Consider the following 22,574-nt stretch of genomic DNA (forward strand, 5'->3'; position numbering starts at 1 on the left):
TTTGTACAGATGAAAGTGGTACCTTCAGGCGTTTGGAAATTGCTCCCAAGGATGAACCAGACTTGTGGAGGTCTACAATTGTTTTTCTGAGGTCTTGGCTGATTTCTTTAGATTTTCCCATGATGTCAAGCAAAGAGGCACTGCGTTTGAAGGTAGACCTTGAAATACATCCACAAGTACACCTCCAATTGACCAAAAATGATGTCAATTAGCCTATTAGAAGCTTCTAAAGCCATTATGTCATTTTCTGGAATTTTCCAAGCTGTTTGAAGGCACAGTCAACTTAGTGTATGTAAACTTCTGACCCACTGGAATTGTCATACAGTGAATTATAAGTGAAATTATCTGTCTGTAAACAATTGTTGGAAAATGACTTGTCACACACAAAGTAGATGTCCTAACCGATTTGCCAAAACTATAGTTTGTTAACAAGAAATTTGTGGAGTGGTTTTACAACTATTTTAATGACTCCAACCTAAGTGTGTGTAAATTTACGATTTAAACTGTAGATTAGGAATCACTGGCCACTTTAGGGAAATTAAACACTAGCCACTAGCCGTATCATGCATTACTCATCTCATATGTATAAACTGTACTCTACACTATTCTACGGTATGTTAGTCACTTTAATTGTGTGTAAATATTGCATCACCCATCTCATGTATATACTGTATTCTATACTAAGCCACTATATCTTAGTCCAATGCTACTCTGACAAATATGTACTTATTCTTAATCCATTCCTTACTTAGATTTACGTGTATTTTGGGTATAAATTGTGAAACTGTTAGATATTACTTGTTAGATATTGCTACACTGTCAGAGCTAGAAACACAAGCATTTCACTACACCCTCAATAACATCTACTAAACACGTGTGACGAATACATTTGATTTGATTTGAGATTTTTTGATTAGACAGAAAAAGTAACCCAGATGTAAAGGAGGACCGTTAGACAGAACAGAACACGAATGGACACCCTGCCGTAGGAGGGAGAAAAGAGCCCACCTGGATAGGGTTTTGCCAGGAGGGGTTCTGTGGTGTTATTCTTGGCTTCACTGGTTAGGGTATCTAGTATCTGTAGGTATCCATGGCCCATCAGAGGTGAGGGGCTGCAATGAGTTTTAAAGGATAAGGAAAAATATAACATGCTCTCACAACTACATGAACCATATATGGCTGGCTCTCTATGGTAGAACGGTGTATTCTATTTCCTACTCACGCATAAAGAAGACGCACGCGCGCCTGCTATAGCACGGGCACACCGGTTGGCGGTGACGTTTGACAACGCTCGGTTTCTCTCCAGGACAGCACAGTCAACCTCGCGTGTCAACGGTACAGACGGACTGAAATTCCCCGCGGAATTAGCCGAGCCGATTCGGAGACAGCCAGCGGTAGGAGAATGTCTCTGTTATGGCAACGAAGAGGACACGGTTTGTGAGAGTGACATAATCCCCTCCTTTCGGATGCAGTTATAAAATAGGTTATATTGTATATGTCATCCTGCAGTTGCATGATTGAATCATGAAGTGACTTGATTTACACGGTATATTGTCCATCGGAGTGCGACCAACAAGGTGGAGCAAGCTGTTGAGGACCGGAGCATTTTCAGTAAGGTAGGTGTTCTGGCAATTATGAGACCATGCATGCTTTGGTAGGCTACTGTAAAAAAAAATAAAAGTGCAGAGAATTACAAACTTAACATTTAGAGTTTTCTACTGGAGATGCCAAATCTATGTTATGATGCACATTGTATAGTCTATTCGAGGGAAAATAGGATTTGAATAATGAGAGAGGATTGCATTTGGCCTCAATCCAACACATTTCAATTGTTCAAAACATGATTTCGACTGTACAGCCCACGGTGACAAGCCGATAGTATTGCATCCGTGATGCTGTAGCATACACGCTTGGGAAGTAAAGGAGCCAGGGCCGGAAGAACCTTTTGGGTCTTTGAGGAACTTCTGTGTAAAGATGTATTTAATTTCAATTGTCAGTGCAGTTTTTCAAAATACACTATAAGTATAAATGTCAAATCAATTTGGTTAAAATTCAAAACAATAAACAATTCAAACAATAAGTAATCAAACCAACTTAAGCTAAACAGGTCAAAATAAAAAACAACAAGAAAAAAAACATATATTCAGTGAATAATCAGGTGTCAATTATCAGTCCATCAATTAGTTAGTCAGTTAGTCATGGTTGGTCTGGTGGAGTGGTTGCCGGTGTGTGTCTTTGTGTTGAGGAGGAGAAGCTGTAGGGTCTGGGCTGACAGTTGCTGGATGGAGGTGGTAGTTGTGGTTGGTCGGTGCTGTGTCCAGGGTTGGTGCTGCTGTTGGGGCTGGGACCAGGAAAACCTGGGTTGGTGTTGGGGCCAGGTTGGAAATCGTGCTGGTACCAGGGCTGGAAACCAGGGGTTGGTGCTGGTTTTGGTGCTGGGACTGGGGACCTAGGAAGAAACAGGAAAAACAGGAATTGGGAACCAAGAACCGGGAACGGGGGCAGGGTTGGCATCTATAGAGGGCAGGAAGGACAACCTGAGGAGCAAGCAGACACACAAGGGAGCCCTAGACCTGCAGGTCAATGGTGTAATTTCCCTGTGGGCTGCTCACTTCGAGTGAAGGTCTGGTGTTTGGTCCCTTCTCCACACCTCTTCTGGTGGTCTGGTGCTGATGGTACTCCCCTGTCGCCTGCTTTAGGCGTAGGTTTAGAGTTTTGGTCCTTCCTCCGCGCCTCTTCTTGTGTGGTGATGAATGGTTCCTGGTTCTGGTCTGGTTTTGTGAGAGGGAACCAGACCAGGGGAGTACCAGCCAAAACCGTTCGGAAGAGTTTGTGCATATATTACAACAACATTATGTTAGTTTTGGACTTCGGTAAGTTTTTTTTTTTGGTTGTTCGTGCATACATTGTTTTTCTTGAGTCCACACCCCTTCATCTGTGATAGGTCAATAGTAGGGATTTTTCAGTGAAGTCTTTGTTGTCTTATAACAAGAGACGACTCGTTTTCATGCACATTTCTTAATTGCGAAACACTGCACCAAACATCTTAGTTAGCTGTAAAATTGAGTGACTAAGATCTCCTCTGCAAAAACATCAGTTAATGACACATTTCTTGAGTTATCGTAGATTAATTAGGACTATTTTGAGGAAGTGTATACTGGCTACGGCGCCTCAAAATGAACAAGCAGTACAGGTCTTCTGGTCGGGTCTGTTGTTGGTCTGTTGTTTGTATGGTCTTTTCCGTTTTGACATTTTTGACCACTTTGGGTCATCGTCTAAGAACTGGAGTTGTGAGGTGCGGGGGTAAAAACAAAGAATGATTCATGAATTTGCATACACCTCTATAAGCCTCATTGAAGCTACAAAACTGTTAGTGTTCAACCTTAACATGTGATGACAATACAACAAAACAGATGAACAGGAATGACATTTACTCCCATAGGTGGCCTAAAAAGATCTATCTGAAAGCCACGCCCCTACTAAGCCACACCTCCAGTCCAGGGTTCCTCCAGAAACCCTTTGCTAAATTGAAACATTAAAGGTTCCTCAAAGAACCCCTCAACTAGTCAAAGGTGCAAATATGAACCATTGACTAGCAATGGTTTCTTGAGGTTCTCCAGGGTGGTTCCTCGAGTCACCACTAATTCTAAGAGTGTACAATAAGTAGGCCTGTTTGCTTTCTGTTTTAAAGTACATGCATGACATTTCCTCAGGCACGTCAACACGCATGACATTAAGACAGGTTTCTGTCTACTGCCCCATCACTGTCAAACACACGCACGCACACGCACACACACACACACACACACACACACACACACACACACACACACACACACACACACACACACACACACACACACACACACACACACACACACACACACACACACACACACACACACACACACACACACACACACAGGTCATTGGGGTGGGATCCCCAGACTTGCCTGAGGGAAGTCAACTATGATCTCATGTATTTATTTTGAGTCTTGTGAGGCAGGAAAGGGCAACATGATTTCCATATCCTCTACCTTTACTTTTACTGTCATTCTCTATTCCTTCTCACTGAATGTCTGATAGGGAGTTTTGGATGTAGGGACCACTGGATTATGATTTGGAAAAGAGCACCAATAATATTACCGATAATCCTCTTTTCTGCAAACTACCATTTCATAATCTCAATTTTATTACATCATCAATTGAGATTAGATCACACTGTGGCTGACTGAGTTATGAGATAAACAACACAATACCAAACTAAATATGCTCATTACACTTCAGACTGTGTCATGCCAACTCTACATTCTTAGAATAAAGGGTTCCAAAAGTCTGTCCCCATAGGATAACTATTTTTGGTTCCAGGTAGAACCCTTTGGGGTTCCAGGTAAAACCCTTTTTTGTTTCATGTAGAACTCTTTACACAGAGGGTTTAACATGGAACCCAAAATGGTTCTACCTGGTACCAAAAGAAGTTATCCGATGGGGACAGCCGAAGAACCCTTTTAGGTTCTAGATAGTAGCCACTGTGGGAGCCAGTCGCCAGAGAAGTTCTGTTCATACTGTAGCCAGGGGCCAGATAAGTTCTGTTCATACTGTAGCCAGGGGCCAGAGAAGTTCTGTTCATACTGTAGCCAGGGGCCAGAGAAGTTCTGTTCATACTGTAGCCAGGGGCCAGAGAAGTTCTGTTCATACTGTAGTCAGGGGCCAGATCCGAGTGTTGAAATGAAAGAAACAGGTGGAATGCCATCTCTTTCTCTCTCTCTCTCTCGCTCTCTCTCTCTCTCTCTCTCTCTCTCTCACCTTCTCTCTTTCTCTCTCTCTCTCGCTCTCTCTCGCTCTCTCTCTCTCTCTGTCTCTCTCTCTCTCTCTCTATCCTCCCCCTCCAATCCATTTTTGTGCTATTGATGTTTCCCTGGGTACAACTGAGACATGTGACCAGCACAGGAGACAGGTCATTGGGGTGGGATCACCAGACTTGCCTGAGGGAAGTCAACTATGATCTCATGTATGTATTTTGGTTCCAGGTAGAACCCTTTACACAGAGGGTTTTACATGGAAATCAAAAGAGTTCTACCTGGTACCAAAAAGGGTTCTTCAAAGGGTTCTCCTATGGGGACAGCCAAAGAATCCTTTTAGGTTCTAGATAGCAGCCACTGTGGGAGCCAGTCGCCAGAGAAGTTCTGTTCATACTGTAGCCAGGGGCCAGATAAGTTCTGTTCATACTGTAGCCAGGGGCCAGAGAAGTTCTGTTCATACTGTAGCCAGGGGCCAGAGAAGTTCTGTTCATACTGTAGCCAGAGGCCAGAGCCGAGTGTTGAAATGAAAGAAACAGGTGGAATGCCACCTCTCTCTCTCTCCTTCTCTCTCCTTCTCTGTCTCTCTCTCTCTCTCCTTCTCTCTCTCTCTCTCTCTCTCTCTCTCTCTCTCTCTCTCTCTCCTCTCTCTTTCTCTCTCTCTCTCTCTCTCTCTCTCTCTCTCTTTCGCTCTCTCTCTCTCTTTCTCTCTCTCTCTTTCGCTCTCTCTCTCTCTCTCTCCCTCTCTCTCTCTCTCTCTCTCTCCTCTCTCTCCTCGCTCTCTCTCTCTATCCTCCCCCTCCAATCCATTTTTGTGCTATCGATGTTTCCCTGGCTACAGCCGAGACATGTGACCAGCACAGGAGCATTAATAACTTGGAACATTCTCATTTTCCCACCTGTATATGTGAGTATCTGGCTGGTGATATATTTGAGGCAGGTATTAGCCAATCCCGTAGAATATTTGCTGATAAATTATTTATTTAACCTTGATTTATTTTTCAATTGTGCCCTGTGTTATAACAAACAACAATCCCGAAATTCTATACAGAATTTACCCCATTCTCACAACATGTGAGAGACAGGGTCAATTTCCTCTTATCCATCTTGCAGAAGGATGATAGTATCCCATGGAGAGATAAACTGACCCATAACCTCAACTGTTTGTTTTGTTTTCCTGTCTGACAGGAAGTGACTTCTGATGACTCAAGACTTCTCTGTAAAAGTAGTTATTAGTGGACGTCGTTATGGTCCTTCCATAGACTGACTCATCGAACCATCTGAATCATTTGGTCACACTCATTAAGAGTGCATACATGGTGCATTACGTATGGTGTTACATGGTGCATTACGTATGGTGTTACATGGTGCATTACATATGGTGTTACATGGTGCATTACATATGGTGTTACATGGTGCATTACATATGGTGTTACATGGTGCATTACATATGGTGTTACATGGTGCATTACATATGGTGTTACATGGTGTATTACGTATGGTGTTACATGGTGCATTACATATGGTGTTACATGGTGCATTACATATGGTGTTACATGGTGCATTACATATGGTGTTACATGGTGTATTACATATGGTGTTACATGGTGCATTACATATGGTGTTACATGGTGTATTACGTATGGTGTTACATGGTGCATTACGTATGGTGTTACATGGTGCATTACGTATGGTGTTACATGGTGCATTACATATGGTGTTACATGGTGCATTACATATGGTGTTACATGGTGTATTACATATGGTGTTACATGGTGCATTACATATGGTGTTACATGGTGCATTACGTATGGTGTTACATGGTGCATTACGTATGGTGTTACATGGTGCATTACGTATGGTGTTACATGGTGCATTACATATGGTGTTACATGGTGCATTACATATGGTGTTACATGGTGTATTACGTATGGTGTTACATGGTGCATTACATATGGTGTTACATGGTGCATTACATATGGTGTTACATGGTGTATTACATATGGTGTTACATGGTGCATTACGTATGGTGTTACATGGTGCATTACGTATGGTGTTACATGGTGCATTACGTATGGTGTTACATGGTGCATTACATATGGTGTTACATGGTGCATTACATATGGTGTTACATGGTGCATTACATATGGTGTTACATGGTGCATTACGTATGGTGTTACATGGTGCATTACGTATGGTGTTACATGGTGCATTACGTATGGTGTTACATGGTGCATTACGTATGGTGTTACATGGTGCATTACATATGGTGTTACATGGTGCATTACATATGGTGTTACATGGTGCATTACATATGGTGTTACATGGTGCATTACATATGGTGTTACATGGTGCATTACATATGGTGTTACATGGTGCATTACATATGGTGTTACATGGTGCATTACATATGGTGTTACATGGTGCATTACATATGGTGTTACATGGTGCATTACGTATGGTGTTACATGGTGCATTACGTATGGTGTTACATGGTGCATTACGTATGGTGTTACATGGTGCATTACGTATGGTGTTACATGGTGCATTACGTATGGTTACATTGCTTATTACAACGATGTTCCTATATAAAAGCTGGTCGATAGAGTGCTGGGGGTTTGAGACATCCCAAACCCATGCTGTTTCTGTTGTCAACATGATTAGTTGACAACAGATGGGATATGCCTTTTTTTCCAACACGATACTTAGCCTGAAACATAACACACTGGTCTTACACTGGACTAGGGCCTATCCTGCATGCACCAACAGATTGAAGGGCATGAAATCCAATGGTTCCCTGGAGGGAAATTCCAGTGAATGACACAACAGCTTCCGAATTCCTCTTTACAGCAGCAGTACTTTGGAATCAGTTATGCAAAGTGTTAACGCATTATGAAGGGTGTGGCTTGGTCGTGAAACATGCTCACATGTTGTTTATTATACTACAGAGAGAGAGAGAGGTAGCGTGATGGAGAAGAAAGAGATGGGGGGAGAGAGAGAGTAGATAGAGAGAGAGAGTAGATATCCATCTAACCTTTTCTTTGCTCTGTTACATATTGGTGTGTCCCCTTTTCTAATTACAGCGTCAACTTCAATCCCCCTACACACACACAGCAGCCATGGGAAGCGTGTCTGGGCATGTTTTCTGCTAGGCACAGTAGGCAGTAAATCAAATCAGTGATGGTATTTATCATGCTTATATCAGGGCTGATGCTGTTGTGCTATCCTGACCTGTCACCAGCGAAGCTGCTGCTGTAGTAGCAGCATTAGTAGTAGCCAGTAGTAATTTGGGCGGTGCTTATATTTGTCCATAGAAATGTGTTTTTTTTGCATATTCCAACTTCCCCTAAGACACGGACAGGGAGCAATTGGGGTTAAGTGCTTTGCTCAAGGGCACAGCAATAGATTTTTCACCTTGTCTGCCCTGGGATTCGAACCAGTGACCTTTCAGTAGTAGTAGTAGTAAGTCAATATCAGTTTACTGTTTCCTCACCTGTATTGTCATCTCACCTGGCTCCATGTGACGATACTGGTTAGGGTCAGTTCCATTTTAATCCTGTCAATTCAGGAGATTGAAAAAGCACACATTTTAAAGATCATTTTTCCTATTCGTATTTTTGGTTGGGAATGATTTGAAATGGAGTCGACCCCATCCCTGCTGGCAGGACTTTATGTTGACATTATCATAACACCATTATGTAGTATGCTTTGTATTAGAAGGTTCAAGGAAAGTGTTGCTAGGATATTTCAGTGAATTGGTAACCCGGCCGGGTTACCAACACCTTAGCCATTACACCCAGAGGTACGAACTTCTTACACCCTTCCCTCTGTGAAGGGAGATTGGCTTTTCCATCAGATCATAGGAATATGACAGCACTGGCATTTACTGGGATTGTTGCTGTAGAACCATTTGTGGTGGTTGCTGTTTGTGTGGGCTTCCCACAGTATGACATGACCAAGATGTGATCTGAGATGGTCCTCCAAGATGTGATCTGAGATGATCCTCAGTGATGATGATCTGGGATGTGATCTGAGATGATCCTCAGTAATGATCTGGGATCTACTGCTATGGAGGCTGGGGGCAACAGTGGTGTGGGAAGAGTAGATAGATAGATAGATAGATACATTTCATTTAGGGAGATTGCTGTAGGTTGGGGATAGGGTTATATTTTGGCTAAGATGTGGATTTTGCAGAGAGAAAATACATGTAAATGTAGGTGTGTAATGGAGGCTAGAATCCCCCATAAAAATCTCACCAAACTTGAGTGGTTGAATGGAAAATGCTTCACCAAAGTCTAGTCACTTCTTTCATTGATGTCAATTAACATGGATGATGTCAGTGCTGTCACAAAGGCCAAAGTTATTCATGGTGACTCCAGACTGAGTGCTCCATTTCAAAGCAGCCACAATTATGACATTCTTCATTCTCCTCTCTAAATATTCTTTTCAGTGTCAGTTTTCTCCCTCTCCACCCTCTTTTCTCCAATGCAGCATCTGTGCGCAATTACCATTAGATGTTTTTATCCAGTGCGAGCCAACAGAGGAAGCTGTTATGTCTAAGTCACAGCATGTGGATGGTCCATAAGAGCTCTATTCATCAGAGCAGACTAAAGGCCACACATTGACTGTGACAATGGTCTTCACTTCCACCAGCTAGCTGAGACAAAGGAGTCTTCCATAAAGAGATTGGCTCTCTCTCTCTCCCTCTCCCTCTCCCTCTTTCGGTCTTTGTTATTAACTATGGGACTGTGTCATCTATAGATCTGTCATCTATCACATTCCCAGCAGACATCAGAAAGCCGTTGGTGCCTTTGGCACAATGACAGTGTACAGGCTAAATATCCATGGCACATGGGGCACATTTTCCAGCGAAAAAATAAAGTGACATTGGAATGGCCTGGTGAATGTCTGTGTTGGGCTTTTATGAGTTCATTAATAGATGTATTCGTTCGTGATAGATTCATTGAACTCGTAAAACTGCAACTGCGTGTCCTCTGAAATGTGTGTTGGGCCCCCAAGTCTCCTCCAGTCTCACTGCATATTAGTCAAGCACTAGCCGCTGGCTGTCAGTATCAAAAACAGCATTGTTGAACTGGAGGATGGGAGCAGATTGACCGCCGTTGTAACTGTCATTTACAGTGTAACGTGAGTGTAGAAGGTAGACCAGGCAGCAGCCGGAGTCCATTTGAACCATGTCATTTTACAAATATGACACCATGTCATAAAGTGGTGAAAGGTCAGTGGAGTTGTGTCTCCTTCAGGTTGAGTTACAGGTGGATCCTTCCTGCTGCATCATAGCGAACCAACGTAATGTAGGATTAGAATTGATTCACACCGTCATTAGTCAGTGGGCTCCATGAAGCTTATAGCAGCTTAGAGACAGTGCTCTCAGTGGATGTGTACCCCTATGAAACTGCAGCTAATGCTTCATAATTCCCTCTTTGCTAATGGACACTATGGGCCGTTACCTCTGGTGTGTTTCTGATTGGCAAACAGCTCTCAGAGTTCCATTCCGGAATGGAATGAAGCAGAATTGGAATACCGACTCCCAATCCATTCTGAGCTTGTTCCACACGGTCTTTATGGTATTGGATGACATTTTGTTGTCAGGTGATAGGACTGTTGGCTTGAGACTGTGATATGTGAAGCCACATCACGGTAGTGCACTATATGGAAAAGTGTGCCATGCATTTGAGCCCTTAGTCTGCCGACTGACTGGAGTGGGTTGTGGTGACAGCGGAATAGTGTTTATTTCCCCAGGCAGTTTGTTCAGTGCCAGTTGGAGAAGAGACCAACCCTCAGACTCCTAACTGTGTCTGTATTCTCTCCTCTCCCCCGAGGGACCGCTTTGTGGTAGGTCTGGCTATTTCCTCCCTGCCGCTCACTCTTTCCCTCTCATTCTGGGTCTCTGTTGTCAACTCACTGTTTAAAAATGACAAACTGACAGACGGGAACCAGGCTATGCCTTCTGCTGTGCCTTCTGCTCAGGCTTTTGAAGTAACTTGGTATGATGTTGGGGAGAATTGCAACTTTTTATTTCAAGGTTTCCTGGCAGTCAAATATGCTGTGATAAGATATTGGAAATGTTGGAACTGCAGTGAGTTTTCACTATAGGATTTTTTTTATATATATTTTTTTTTGTTTACATTATTTCTGAGATATCTTCATAAACTTAGAACAGTCATTTATATTTCTAAGGTATGCAAATTGAGTGAATGTTATCTCAATAAGCTTGATTTAGAAGCAGACCTGACACAATCATGTTAGTGCAGGAATAAAGCAGTGCCTTGTGTGGGCTTTCCTTTGGCCATAGAGAGGCTTTTATTCTCTATTTTGGTTAGGCCAGGGTGTGACTAGGGTGGGCATTCTAGTTTCTTTATTTCTATGTTTTGGCCAGGTATGGTTCTCAATCAGGGACAGATGTCTACCGTTGTCTCTGATTGGGAATCATACTTAGGCAGCCTTTTTCCCACCTGTGTTTCGTGGGTAGTTATTTTATGTTTAGCTGCCTGACAGAACTGTGCACGTTCGTTTTTCTACATTGTTGTGGTGTTCGGTTTATTAAATATCACGAACGCCTACGATGCTGCACCTTGGTCTCCTTCTTCAACCCACGAGAGTCGTGACACTTGAACTCAGAAACTAACTGAGTTAAGGGGAATACTGCGATATTCTGGCAATGACTGGAAGTCTACAGCTACGATAGCGTATGCAATGGAAATGATGTCTGTGAGTTATCCAGGGGAAGAGACCCATGGCCAGGGAGTCCGAGGGCTCTGGAGGGAGGGATGGTGGGTCCCAGTAGAATTACCACCATGCTTCTCTTTCTTCTCTCTTTTCTTCTTCTTCAATACGTCCTGTGTTTTTCTCCACCCCACCCCCTTTGTATGTCTTCTCCTCCTGTTCATGTTCTCTCCTCTCCTCCTTCCTCTCCTTCCTTTTCCACGGTGATCCCCTGAGGGACTGAGAGCTTGGCTGATAACCAGCCTCTTACACATGCTGTCAGAGTGACATTCGGAGCTCCAGCAGGGCTGGAATCCTCCTGCAATCCTGAATACAAATAGTGTTTACTACTGTATATAAATGCCTGGTGTGCACTTTTTTTAGGATCGAAGGAAAACCCGCATTCACTGTAAATGGTCTTGAAAGATTCGACCTTGTAACTAGTGAGACCGTTTCGGTTTGTCGAATTCGGGGGTTCAGCATAGCAAGCCTGTACACTTCTGTGATTTTGACATACAGTATTAAACCAGCCCAGGACAATGAATGACTGAAACTGTTGATGTTTGAGGGCTTAATTTATGCGTGTGAATATTCTCTATTGGACTACTGAGAACTCTTATTGTGAAAACAGCTGGTCTTTTGCTTCGCCTGCATTTTCATTGCTATGGCTCAATAACAGAGTCCTAGGGGGTGAGTTTCCCGAAAGCCTCGTGGCTGAATCAGGCTGGCAGAGTGGTTTTGGTTCTGTAGCTGTACAGCCATGCCACACCATCACGGTTCACCAGAAACAGAACTGAGTGGGATGAAATGGGGTGGAACGGCCTGGTCTCTCAGGAGGGATGTGAGGTATTTCCGAGCATGTGCACCACAGAGTGTCGAGCCAACCAGGCGGTGCGCCATGACTATCAAGGGCACCACTACCACAGGACTTCTGGTATGGTTAACTTACCCTGGTCAAATAAAGGTTGAGAATGATCTGTGCTAGCTTGGTGGTGGTTTGTGCAGTAGAGGACTTTGATTCTACCTCTACTTCCCTAGCGATACATAATGCATTATAGACCGGATCTTAACTTGAGGAATGCACACAACAGCCGTTCTCATAAATCTTGTATTGATGTGCATGGGATTTGGTTTTAAATTCGAGTTATGCATATACATTTACGTCAGGATTGGGCTTTATGAAAAAAGAGAGGAAGTCTTTAGTCAAAAGCTTATACTTCCCCTTGTTTCCTGGTTGACCACTGGGTCTGAGGGTTGAGACAAATAGAATGGACCCGTAATACCAGATTAAACTTGGTGACATATGTCAATAGTAGAATGAGTTGGAATACAAAAAAGATGACTGTATTTTCTCTTTATCAGATCATATTTTGGCTTGGTTTTGTTCTGCTGGGGATGATGACGGTGTGGGCGGTTTATGGAACAGTTAGTCCAAAATGTGGGTAAACCTTAGTGGAGTCAAACTAAAATGTGACCTCTTGTTTGAACTTCTTAAAAAATCCATAAGTTCTCTTTCCAATATGATAAGGAGATGAACTACTTTCTGTGCCAATGAGTGTACCCTCTTCTTTACTGTAGGTCAGGGATGGGCAACTGGCCGCCTGCGGCCCGCGGCAACCCTTTTGTATTCCCGCGGACCAATTAAATCAGGGTCTCAACTTACTGTTGAGAGTTAGAATAGTAGAAGACACAAGGTGCCATTTCAGCTATTCTATTTATCTATTGGTCAGTGAGTCTAGCGGCCAGCTATCTAAACTTGTAGTTAGCGTGGACGAATGACCAAACGGGGCGGGGTCCATTGATCATCAGCTATCATATTAAAAATGACGAACATTTGCCTCCACCCTGTGACAAAATGTATATAGAATTGCAGGAAATGTGTTAACTCTTCTCTCCGCCCCATGGCAAAATGTGTAGAATTGCAGCAAACTTGCTTTAAAATGGCAACATTTTCTCTACGCCCCATGGCAAAATGTGTAGAATTGCAGGAGATGAACTTTAAAATGATTTTCGCTGTCACTTGGGGGGGGGGGGGGGGGGTGCTAAAATGTTTTGCTCACAAGGTAGTGGTGTTTTTGTTGGGGGGGAGGGGGTATGGTTGTGGGTACGCAGACCCACAAGCCACTGCTGCCCCTCATAATGAGTTCAGTTTCTTTGTGGCCCCCACCCCCATCAAAGCAGCCCATCCCTGCTGTAGGTCATACGTTGATTGTGCATTCATTCTGTGGCTGTTTTCTCTGTTATACTCACTGTTGTTAGGTAGATGTGTTTTTTGCAGATGGCCTGAACGTGTGCTGCAGTCAAACAAAGCGAGGGTAAGGCACCGGAAGAGGGACACAACACAACAAACACAACACAGCACCACTCTGCAGAAAGGAAGCAACAAAATGAGGTCATCCATCGCTGGAGAACACACACACAAAGAGATATGACTGTAACATCTGGCACAGATCAAACCCACTACACAGACCTCTGATGATGTCACGGGGGGGACATAACTAGGACTTATCTAAGAGCAGATGGCGGGTTTGCTGGGGTTCGATTTTTCCAACACATCAAATATTGATTTCAGCCAAAGATTCATAACACACGAGTCCATTTACATGACACAAGAGAATAAATATCATCACTTTTTGAACTGAGATGATATCAGGCCCATTGCTTTGTCCATGGGGCATAAAGCATAACATGCAGAGCTCCTCTACAATACTTTGTCAAGCTGAAATGAGAAGAGGTGGTATTGGGCTCTGTAAGGTTACACTGACCTTATCCTGAGTTCTAAATCGAGCGATTGTTTCGCATAAAAAAAAAAAAATGCTATTTTGAGATGCAGCATAACACAGTCGGTGAAGGAAGTGTCAATTACAATGTCAAATACAGCTTGGCATTTCTGTGCTCGAGCAAGGAAGGTTGAAATGAGAGAGGTAGAAAAAGAGATGAAGAGAAAAGGAAGGAAAGATGGAGAGAGAAAGAGAGAGAGAGAGAGAGAGAGAGAGAGAGAGTAGGAGAAAGATTGGTTTGGAAAGTGCAAGGCTATTGAAACAGACACAATGAGGAGTAACTTGAGCTCAGTTCAACCCCAGTACTGTCCGGTGCAAAGCTCTTTCCATGAGCACAGCAAAGAGGGTAGGAGAGGACAATGTTTGGACAACTCTTTTATGCAATGTGACATTCTGTTTAATTTCAGCAAGATGTGTCTGGAAGAAATGTCCCTGAATGCAAAACAGGCCTAAGTAGTTGATATTGGGCAGCTGCTTCTCCAAATCCATCCATATACTGTAGTTTACAGTATTTTGTGGGCCGTCATTGTAAATGAGAATTTGATCTGGCCTAGTTAAATAAAGGTTCATTATTATTATTTTTTTAAGTAGTGAAATCAGCACTTGCATAACACAAGATCAAATCCATTCAAACACTTTCATTCAGTTTCATTCAGTGATAACTCATTTCCATTCAGTTCCTTTTGACTCCTGGTGCAGGGTGACTTCCTGGACATTCTTTATGTTTCTCACCCGTCCAATCCATGTCCTGATCTCCTGCCAGGCTGACGGACAGGAGGAGGCGTATTATCACGTGGTCTACTGCAGGATTAAAGCCTGTCCGTTGGACCTTAATCTGCTTGTCTCACACACACACACACACACACACACACACACACACACACACACACACACACACACACACACACAGATGGAAAAAACTGACCGGGTGGAAGAGGGATAGAGGGATGATGGAATAGAAACAATGTGTATGTGTGTTGATTGCTGTTTTGCGTCAAAAGGGGATGAGAGAAAAAGGGAGTGTTTTCGTTATTTTCATTTTACCTCTCGTACTGCTAACTTCTGACTTAGGCCTTAACCGCAGTTTGTGTGCGTACATGCAACTGTGTGTGTGCATATGTTAGCGTTTGTGTGCTTGTGTATGTGCGTGCGTGTGTGCGGCCATAGGATATGGTCATATTGTTCTGGTGAGATGCTATTTGTAGGAGTGTGTTTACTCTCTCTGTCTCTGAAGGAGCACACAGGGTTCTAGAACCCGCCACAGAATGACCTTCAGAACACAGCCAGCTGAGGGATAACTCTTTATGTGCTGCTTTTCTCTGAATTCTTACCGTAAACTCCATTCCCTTGGGTTTGGAAACACACCCACTCTGACTGCCTGGCTGGCTAGTGTGTCGCTGCTGGTATTGAATAGCACACCGCTTGTTGGACTTGGCTTCAGTGAGTCTCAAGCCTCAAGAATCAATGATATAATAGACGATTGTTCTGTTAATGATTTCATGGCAAGACCAACGACTGTAATTTCCCTTCTGAGAAATATTTCAAAATGGACCTCAAAACCATCCACATCTGATATCTCCTTAAATGGTGGTTGTCTGTTCAGTCTTACAGATGCTGCATTCAGATGTCCTTTTCATGATCATCTCATGTTTAACTCTTATTTAACATTGGCTCTAGGACTTCTTTTCCAGATCATAGTTAGATCTCACATTGTCACCACACAGACATAGGACAGCCTCAATGCTCAATACGGCCTGCTGTTGATCAGCCAAGACCACCCTGCTGAATGGATGAAGGATTATGTGGATACAAGTTTGCTTACATCATATCTTAGCTCTTGACACATGGCAAACAATCTATTAGTCAACTGCTTCAGTGAGGAAGCCCTGCTTGTCTGGAGACAGTGTGGGTTTAGGTTTGACTCAGTGGGTGTGCTACTGTATGTGTACAGTATACCAATCAACGACTCTCTGTGGTTCTTCTATCCACAGGATTCCTTAGTAGTGTATGTTTGTATGTGTGGAGTGGAGCCCCTAAGTATACTGGGATTGAGTCAGGCTGATCCTTTGATGCAGGGGTTCTGGTGCTGACGGCTGTGTGTGTGTGTGTGTGTGTGTGTGTGTGTGTGTGTGTGTGTGTGTGTGTGTGTGTGTGAACATCCTCAGGGGTGGCTGAGTTCAAAGACAAAGTACTCGGGGCTCCTGAGTGGCGCAGCACTCTAAGGCACTGCATCTCGGTGCTAGAGATGACACTACAGACCCTGGTTCGATTCCAGGCTGTATCACAACCGGCCATGATTGGGAGTCCCATAGGGTGGCGTACAGTGTCGTCCGGGTTAGGGTTGTGTCGGGGTAGGCCGTCATGGTAAATAAGAATTTGTTCTTAACTGACTTGCCTTATTTTTTTTTAAATAAATAAATAAAGTACAACATTGAGTGGGGTTGGATGAGGAGAAGTTTTTGAGGCAATCAACGCCCCCTTGTGGGAAAATATACTAGTACAAAGTCTTAAACACACAGTCCATGGAAATCATAGGTCTGCTTTGATATAAGCATTTCGCTACACCCGCAGACAGTGGACACAGGGCAGGCTGTGTCCAGACGGGCAGACAGACAGTGGACACAGGGCAGGCTGTGTCCAGATGGGCAGACAGACAGTGGACACAGGGCAGGCTGTGTCCAGACGGGCAGACAGGCAGTGGACACAGGGCAGGCTGTGTCCAGATGGGCAGACAGACAGTGGACACAGGGCAGGCTGTGTCCAGATGGGCAGACAGACAGTGGACACAGGGCAGGCTGTGTCCAGATGGGCAGACAGACAGTGGACACAGGGCAGGGTGTGTCCAGATGGGCAGACAGACAGTGGACACAGGGCAGGCTGTGTCCAGACGGGCAGACAGACAGTGGACACAGGGCAGGCTGTGTCCAGATGGGCAGACAGACAGTGGACACAGGGCAGGCTGTGTCCAGATGGGCAGACAGACAGTGGACACAGGGCAGGCTGTGTCCAGATGGGCAGACAGACAGTGGACACAGGGCAGGGTGTGTCCAGATGGGCAGACAGACAGTGGACACAGGGCAGGCTGTGTCCAGATGGGCAGACAGACAGTGGACACAGGGCAGGCTGTGTCCAGATGGGCAGACAGACAGTGGACACAGGGCAGGCTGTGTCCAGATGGGCAGACAGACAGTGGACACAGGGCAGGCTGTGTCCAGACGGGCAGACAGACAGTGGACACAGGGCAGGCTGTGTCCAGACGGGCAGACAGACAGTGGACACAGGGCAGGCTGTGTCCAGATGGGCAGACAGACAGTGGACACAGGGCAGGCTGTGTCCAGACGGGCAGACAGACAGTGGACACAGGGCAGGCTGTGTCCAGATGGGCAGACAGACAGTGGACACAGGGCAGGCTGTGTCCAGATGGGCAGACAGACAGTGGACACAGGGCAGGCTGTGTCCAGATGGGCAGACAGACAGTGGACACAGGGCAGGCTGTGTCCAGATGGGCAGACAGACAGTGGACACAGGGCAGGGTGTGTCCAGATGGGCAGACAGACAGTGGACACAGGGCAGGCTGTGTCCAGATGGGCAGACAGACAGTGGACACAGGGCAGGCTGTGTCCAGACGGGCAGACAGACAGTGGACACAGGGCAGGCTGTGTCCAGATGGGCAGACAGACAGTGGACACAGGGCAGGCTGTGTCCAGATGGGCAGACAGACAGTGGACACAGGGCAGGCTGTGTCCAGACGGGCAGACAGACAGTGGACACAGGGCAGGCTGTGTCCAGACGGGCAGACAGACAGTGGACACAGGGCAGGCTGTGTCCAGATGGGCAGACAGACAGTGGACACAGGGCAGGCTGTGTCCAGACGGGCAGACAGACAGTGGACACAGGGCAGGCTGTGTCCAGATGGGCAGACAGACAGTGGACACAGGGCAGGCTGTGTCCAGATGGGCAGACAGACAGTGGACACAGGGCAGGCTGTGTCCAGATGGGCAGACAGACAGTGGACACAGGGCAGGGTGTGTCCAGATGGGCAGACAGACAGTGGACACAGGGCAGGCTGTGTCCAGACGGGCAGACAGACAGTGGACACAGGGCAGGCTGTGTCCAGATGGGCAGACAGACAGTGGACACAGGGCAGGCTGTGTCCAGATGGGCAGACAGACAGTGGACACAGGGCAGGCTGTGTCCAGATGGGCAGACAGACAGTGGACACAGGGCGGGCTGTGTCCAGACGGGCAGACAGACAGTGGACACAGGGCAGGCTGTGTCCAGATGGGCAGACAGACAGTGGACACAGGGCAGGCTGTGTCCAGATGGGCAGACAGACAGTGGACACAGGGCAGGCTGTGTCCAGATGGGCAGACAGACAGTGGACACAGGGCGGGCTGTGTCCAGATGGGCAGACAGACAGTGGACACAGGGCAGGCTGTGTCCAGACGGGCAGACAGACAGTGGACACAGGGCAGGCTGTGTCCAGATGGGCAGACAGACAGTGGACACAGGGCAGGCTGTGTCCAGATGGGCAGACAGACAGTGGACACAGGGCAGGCTGTGTCCAGATGGGCAGACAGACAGTGGACACAGGGCAGGCTGTGTCCAGACGGGCAGACAGACAGTGGACACAGGGCAGGCTGTGTCCAGATGGGCAGACAGACAGTGGACACAGGGCAGGCTGTGTCCAGATGGGCAGACAGACAGTGGACACAGGGCAGGGTGTGTCCAGTTTGGAGGGCACGTTGTCTGTTTGTGTTAGACTGGCTGGCAGCATCACCTGCATTAGGATCAGCCAACATCCAATAATGAAAATTACTCCAAAAAGCTGCTTCATGTGCTCTGCTCTGAGTCAGATCACTGGGTTTTTCTGTAATACGGCTGCAATGTGTGTGTGTGTGTGTTCTGAACTTCTGTCTCAGATCTCTCCTTCTCTCCCTGTGTCTCCAGCTGGCAGGCGTAGCACGGTAGGGGGCGGTAGAGAGCATGGCTGAGCCAGGCCAGCCCCAGGAGAGCAGCAGTCTGCAGAGGAAGAAACCTCCATGGCTCAGAGTGGACATCCCCCCACAGCTGTCCCTGGATGAGCCCTCAACATTCATACAGGTATGATGACACATCTCTCTCTCTTTCTCTTTCTCTCTCTCGCACGCACACTCACACACACACACACACACACACACACACACACACACACACACACGTTTGTTTTACTATACTTGTGGGGACCAAACAATTGATTCCCAGATGGGCAGTGGACACAGAAAAAAAAAAAAAAGAAAAATCACATTTTTCCTAACCCCTATTTTACCCTTAACCAAACCCTAAAACTAACCCTAACCCCTAACTCCTAACCCTAACACCTAACCCCTAACTCCTAACCCTAACTCTAACTCCTAACCCTAACTCTAACTCCTAACCCTAACCACTAACCCTAACTCCTAACCCTAAACCCTAACCCTAACTCCTAACCCTAAACCCTAACCCTAACTCCTAACCCTAACCCTAACTCCTAACCCTAAACCCTAACCCTAACTCCTAACCCTAATCCCTAACTCTAACCCCTAACTCTAACCTCTAACTCTAACCCCTAACTCTAACCCCTAACTCTAAACCCTAACTCTAACCCCTAACTCTAACCCTAACTCCTAACTCTAACCCCTAACCCTAACTCCTAACCCTAACTCCTAACCCCTAACTCCTAACTCTAACCCCTAACTCTAACCCCTAACTCTAACTCCTAACTCTAACCCCTAACTCTAACCCCTAACTCTAACCCCTAACTCTAACCCCTAACTCTAACTCCTAACTCTAACCCCTAACCCTAACTCCTAACCCTAACTCCTAACCCCTAACTCCTAACCCCTAACTCTAACCCCTAACTCTAACCCCTAACTCTAACCCCTAACTCTAACCCCTAACTCTAACTCCTAACTCTACCCCCTAACTCCTAACTCTAACCCCTAACCCCTAACTCTAACTCCTAACTCTAACCCCTAACTCTAACTCCTAACTCTAACCCCTAACTCTAACTCCTAACTCCTAACTCCTAACTCTAACTCCTAACTCTAACCCCTAACTCTAACTCCTAACTCCTAACTCTAACCCCTAACTCTAACTCCTAACTCTAACCCTTAACTCTAATTGTAACCCTAAACCTAAAAAAGCCTTTTTCCTTCTGGGGACCAGCAGAATGCTTTCCTTGTTTTACTACCAACAGGTCCCCACAAGGAAAGTACACACACACACACACACACACACACACACACACACACACACACACACACACACACACACACACACACACACACACACACACACACACACACACACACACACACACACACACACACACACACACACACACCCCACACACATTCATACATACATGTACAGTTGCTGTAATCTGGCCTAGACACAGGTTCAATACAGATTCAATACAAGCGTACAATAGAGACCAGCTACAGTAAGTCCACTCAGCTGTTGAGGTGCAATGTCTTCTTGTTGTCTGGTGTGTGTCACAGCCGGTGAAGAGGCAGGGGTTCCTGCGCAGTGTGAGCATGCCTGGCGAGAACATACAATCAGGCATCGCAACCTTTGACCCCAGCAACTATCTCCAACCCCCCTTGCAGCGCCAGCCCTCCATCACACAGACCATCAAGAGGTGAGACCACACACACGCACACGTGTATCACACAACACACCTTCCACTCTACTTGCTTCTGCATTCCCTGAATATCTTTTCTAAATAACACTTTTACTAACTGACTCTTACTCTTTTCCAGCTGATCTGAACTTATACTCTTTTCATTTCCCTTTTTACTCCTCTCCTTTATTTCCCACTCTCTCTCCTTTCTCTTGGTGTCACTTCCTTCTCCTTCCCCGTCTGCCTACCTGCCTCCCCGGCTTTCCTCGGTCTGGTGTGTGTATGTGTGTAGTGAGAAGAGGGTGCATTTCAAGCGGGTCAACACGGTCCCTCCTAAGGGCCAGAGGGGCCCCCGACGGGTGTCTGTGCTGCGCAGGCGCTCCTGTGTCCCCAAACTGGTCACCCGCCGCCGCTCGTCCATCCCCAAACAAATCATCAAGTAAGAGTGAGAGAGGGGGGAGGAGGGGATGAGGAGGGATATGAAGAGAGAGAAGGATGAAAGAAGGAACAAGGGAAGAGAGAGAATGAACAGATTAAGATAATGTGTCAATACGACAATGTAAGAATCCTCACTACGACAATGTAAGAATCCTCACTACGACAATGTAAGAATCCTCACTACGACAATGTAAGAATCCTCACTGCGACAATGTAAGAATCCTCACTACGACAATGTAAGAATCCTCACTACGACAATGTAAGAATCCTCACTACGACAATGTAAGAATCCTCACTACGACAATGTAAGTATCCTCACTACGACAATGTAAGAATCCTCACTGCGATAATGTAAGAATCCTCACTACGACAATGTAAGAATCCTCACTGCGATAATGTAAGAATTCTCACTACGACAATGTAAGAATCCTCACTGCGACAATGTAAGAATCCTCACTGCGATAATGTAAGAATCCTCACTGCGACAATGTAAGAATCCCCTGATGATATAACGCAAACTTCCAGCAATTCGCTCACCAAATCATGTGTTTAAGGATGAATCGTCAGAGCAACACGCAGGGACCACATCTGCTGTGTGTTATGTTTTCATGTTTTTGACTGTGTTCCATGACGCATAGAGGATGCATTCACACGTTCCACCCACCACCCCTTATGCAGACACACACTCACACACACACACAATGACTCATAAAGAGTAGCTACCTGGCCTCCCACATCAAGGCCGCTGTGAATCCATCGGAGCGCCATGTAGCTGGCTTGTGTGTTCAGCTCATTGTGTGACAGTGGGCCAACACCAAAGACAGCTACCTCTTCAAAGGCCTGCCTGAACCTTCGCATTCGAAAGGTGGAACCACGGTGTGTGTGTGTGGTCCAGTTGGCTCCAGTAGGACTCTATCAATAGCATGACAGTAGCACACTGAGGGGGCACTTGTACTGGCAGGCTAAGGCCTGTGAGAGGGACAGGAATGTCAGCAATGCTAACTTTCTATTGACAGCTATTGTCACACCTATGGAGTTATATTCATAGACATGATGATACAGTATGTGACTGACTGAGTTTGAACCCCCGTGTTAGCAGTGTGTCTGTTACAAGACTGTGTTAGCCTGCTGAGCGAAAGGCAGTAGTTAACCTTTTTCACACCTCACACTAAGGTAGTTTCCTCATGATCA

At 45.6% G+C, this 22,574-nt stretch overlaps 1 protein-coding gene across 9 annotated transcripts in view; it reads left to right on the forward strand.

Annotated features, from left to right (window-relative positions):
• Nucleotides 1-957: 957 nt before the first annotated feature.
• The window catches only part of LOC110499166 (inactive rhomboid protein 1), a 47,212-nt gene continuing 25,595 nt past the window's right edge, over nucleotides 958-22,574 (forward strand). For 3 of the 9 annotated variants that reach the window (XM_090211888.1, XM_036955999.2, XM_090211891.1), the window contains exons 1-3: nucleotides 958-1,616; nucleotides 19,253-19,405; nucleotides 20,824-20,963. In XM_090211888.1, coding sequence (XP_090068014.1) covers nucleotides 19,289-19,405; nucleotides 20,824-20,963 — 257 coding nt within the window. In that variant the 5' untranslated portion in view covers nucleotides 958-1,616; nucleotides 19,253-19,288. Of the gene's footprint in view, nucleotides 1,617-19,252; nucleotides 19,406-20,823; nucleotides 20,964-21,237; nucleotides 21,385-22,574 lie in introns of all 9 variants that reach the window. The other 6 variants (XM_090211887.1, XM_036955998.2, XM_090211889.1 and 3 more) reach the window with 4 other exon arrangements.

This window comes from Oncorhynchus mykiss, chromosome 20 (assembly GCF_057628025.1).
Source record: "Oncorhynchus mykiss isolate SJ-2025 chromosome 20, ASM5762802v1, whole genome shotgun sequence".
Lineage (NCBI taxonomy): Eukaryota > Metazoa > Chordata > Actinopteri > Salmoniformes > Salmonidae > Oncorhynchus > Oncorhynchus mykiss.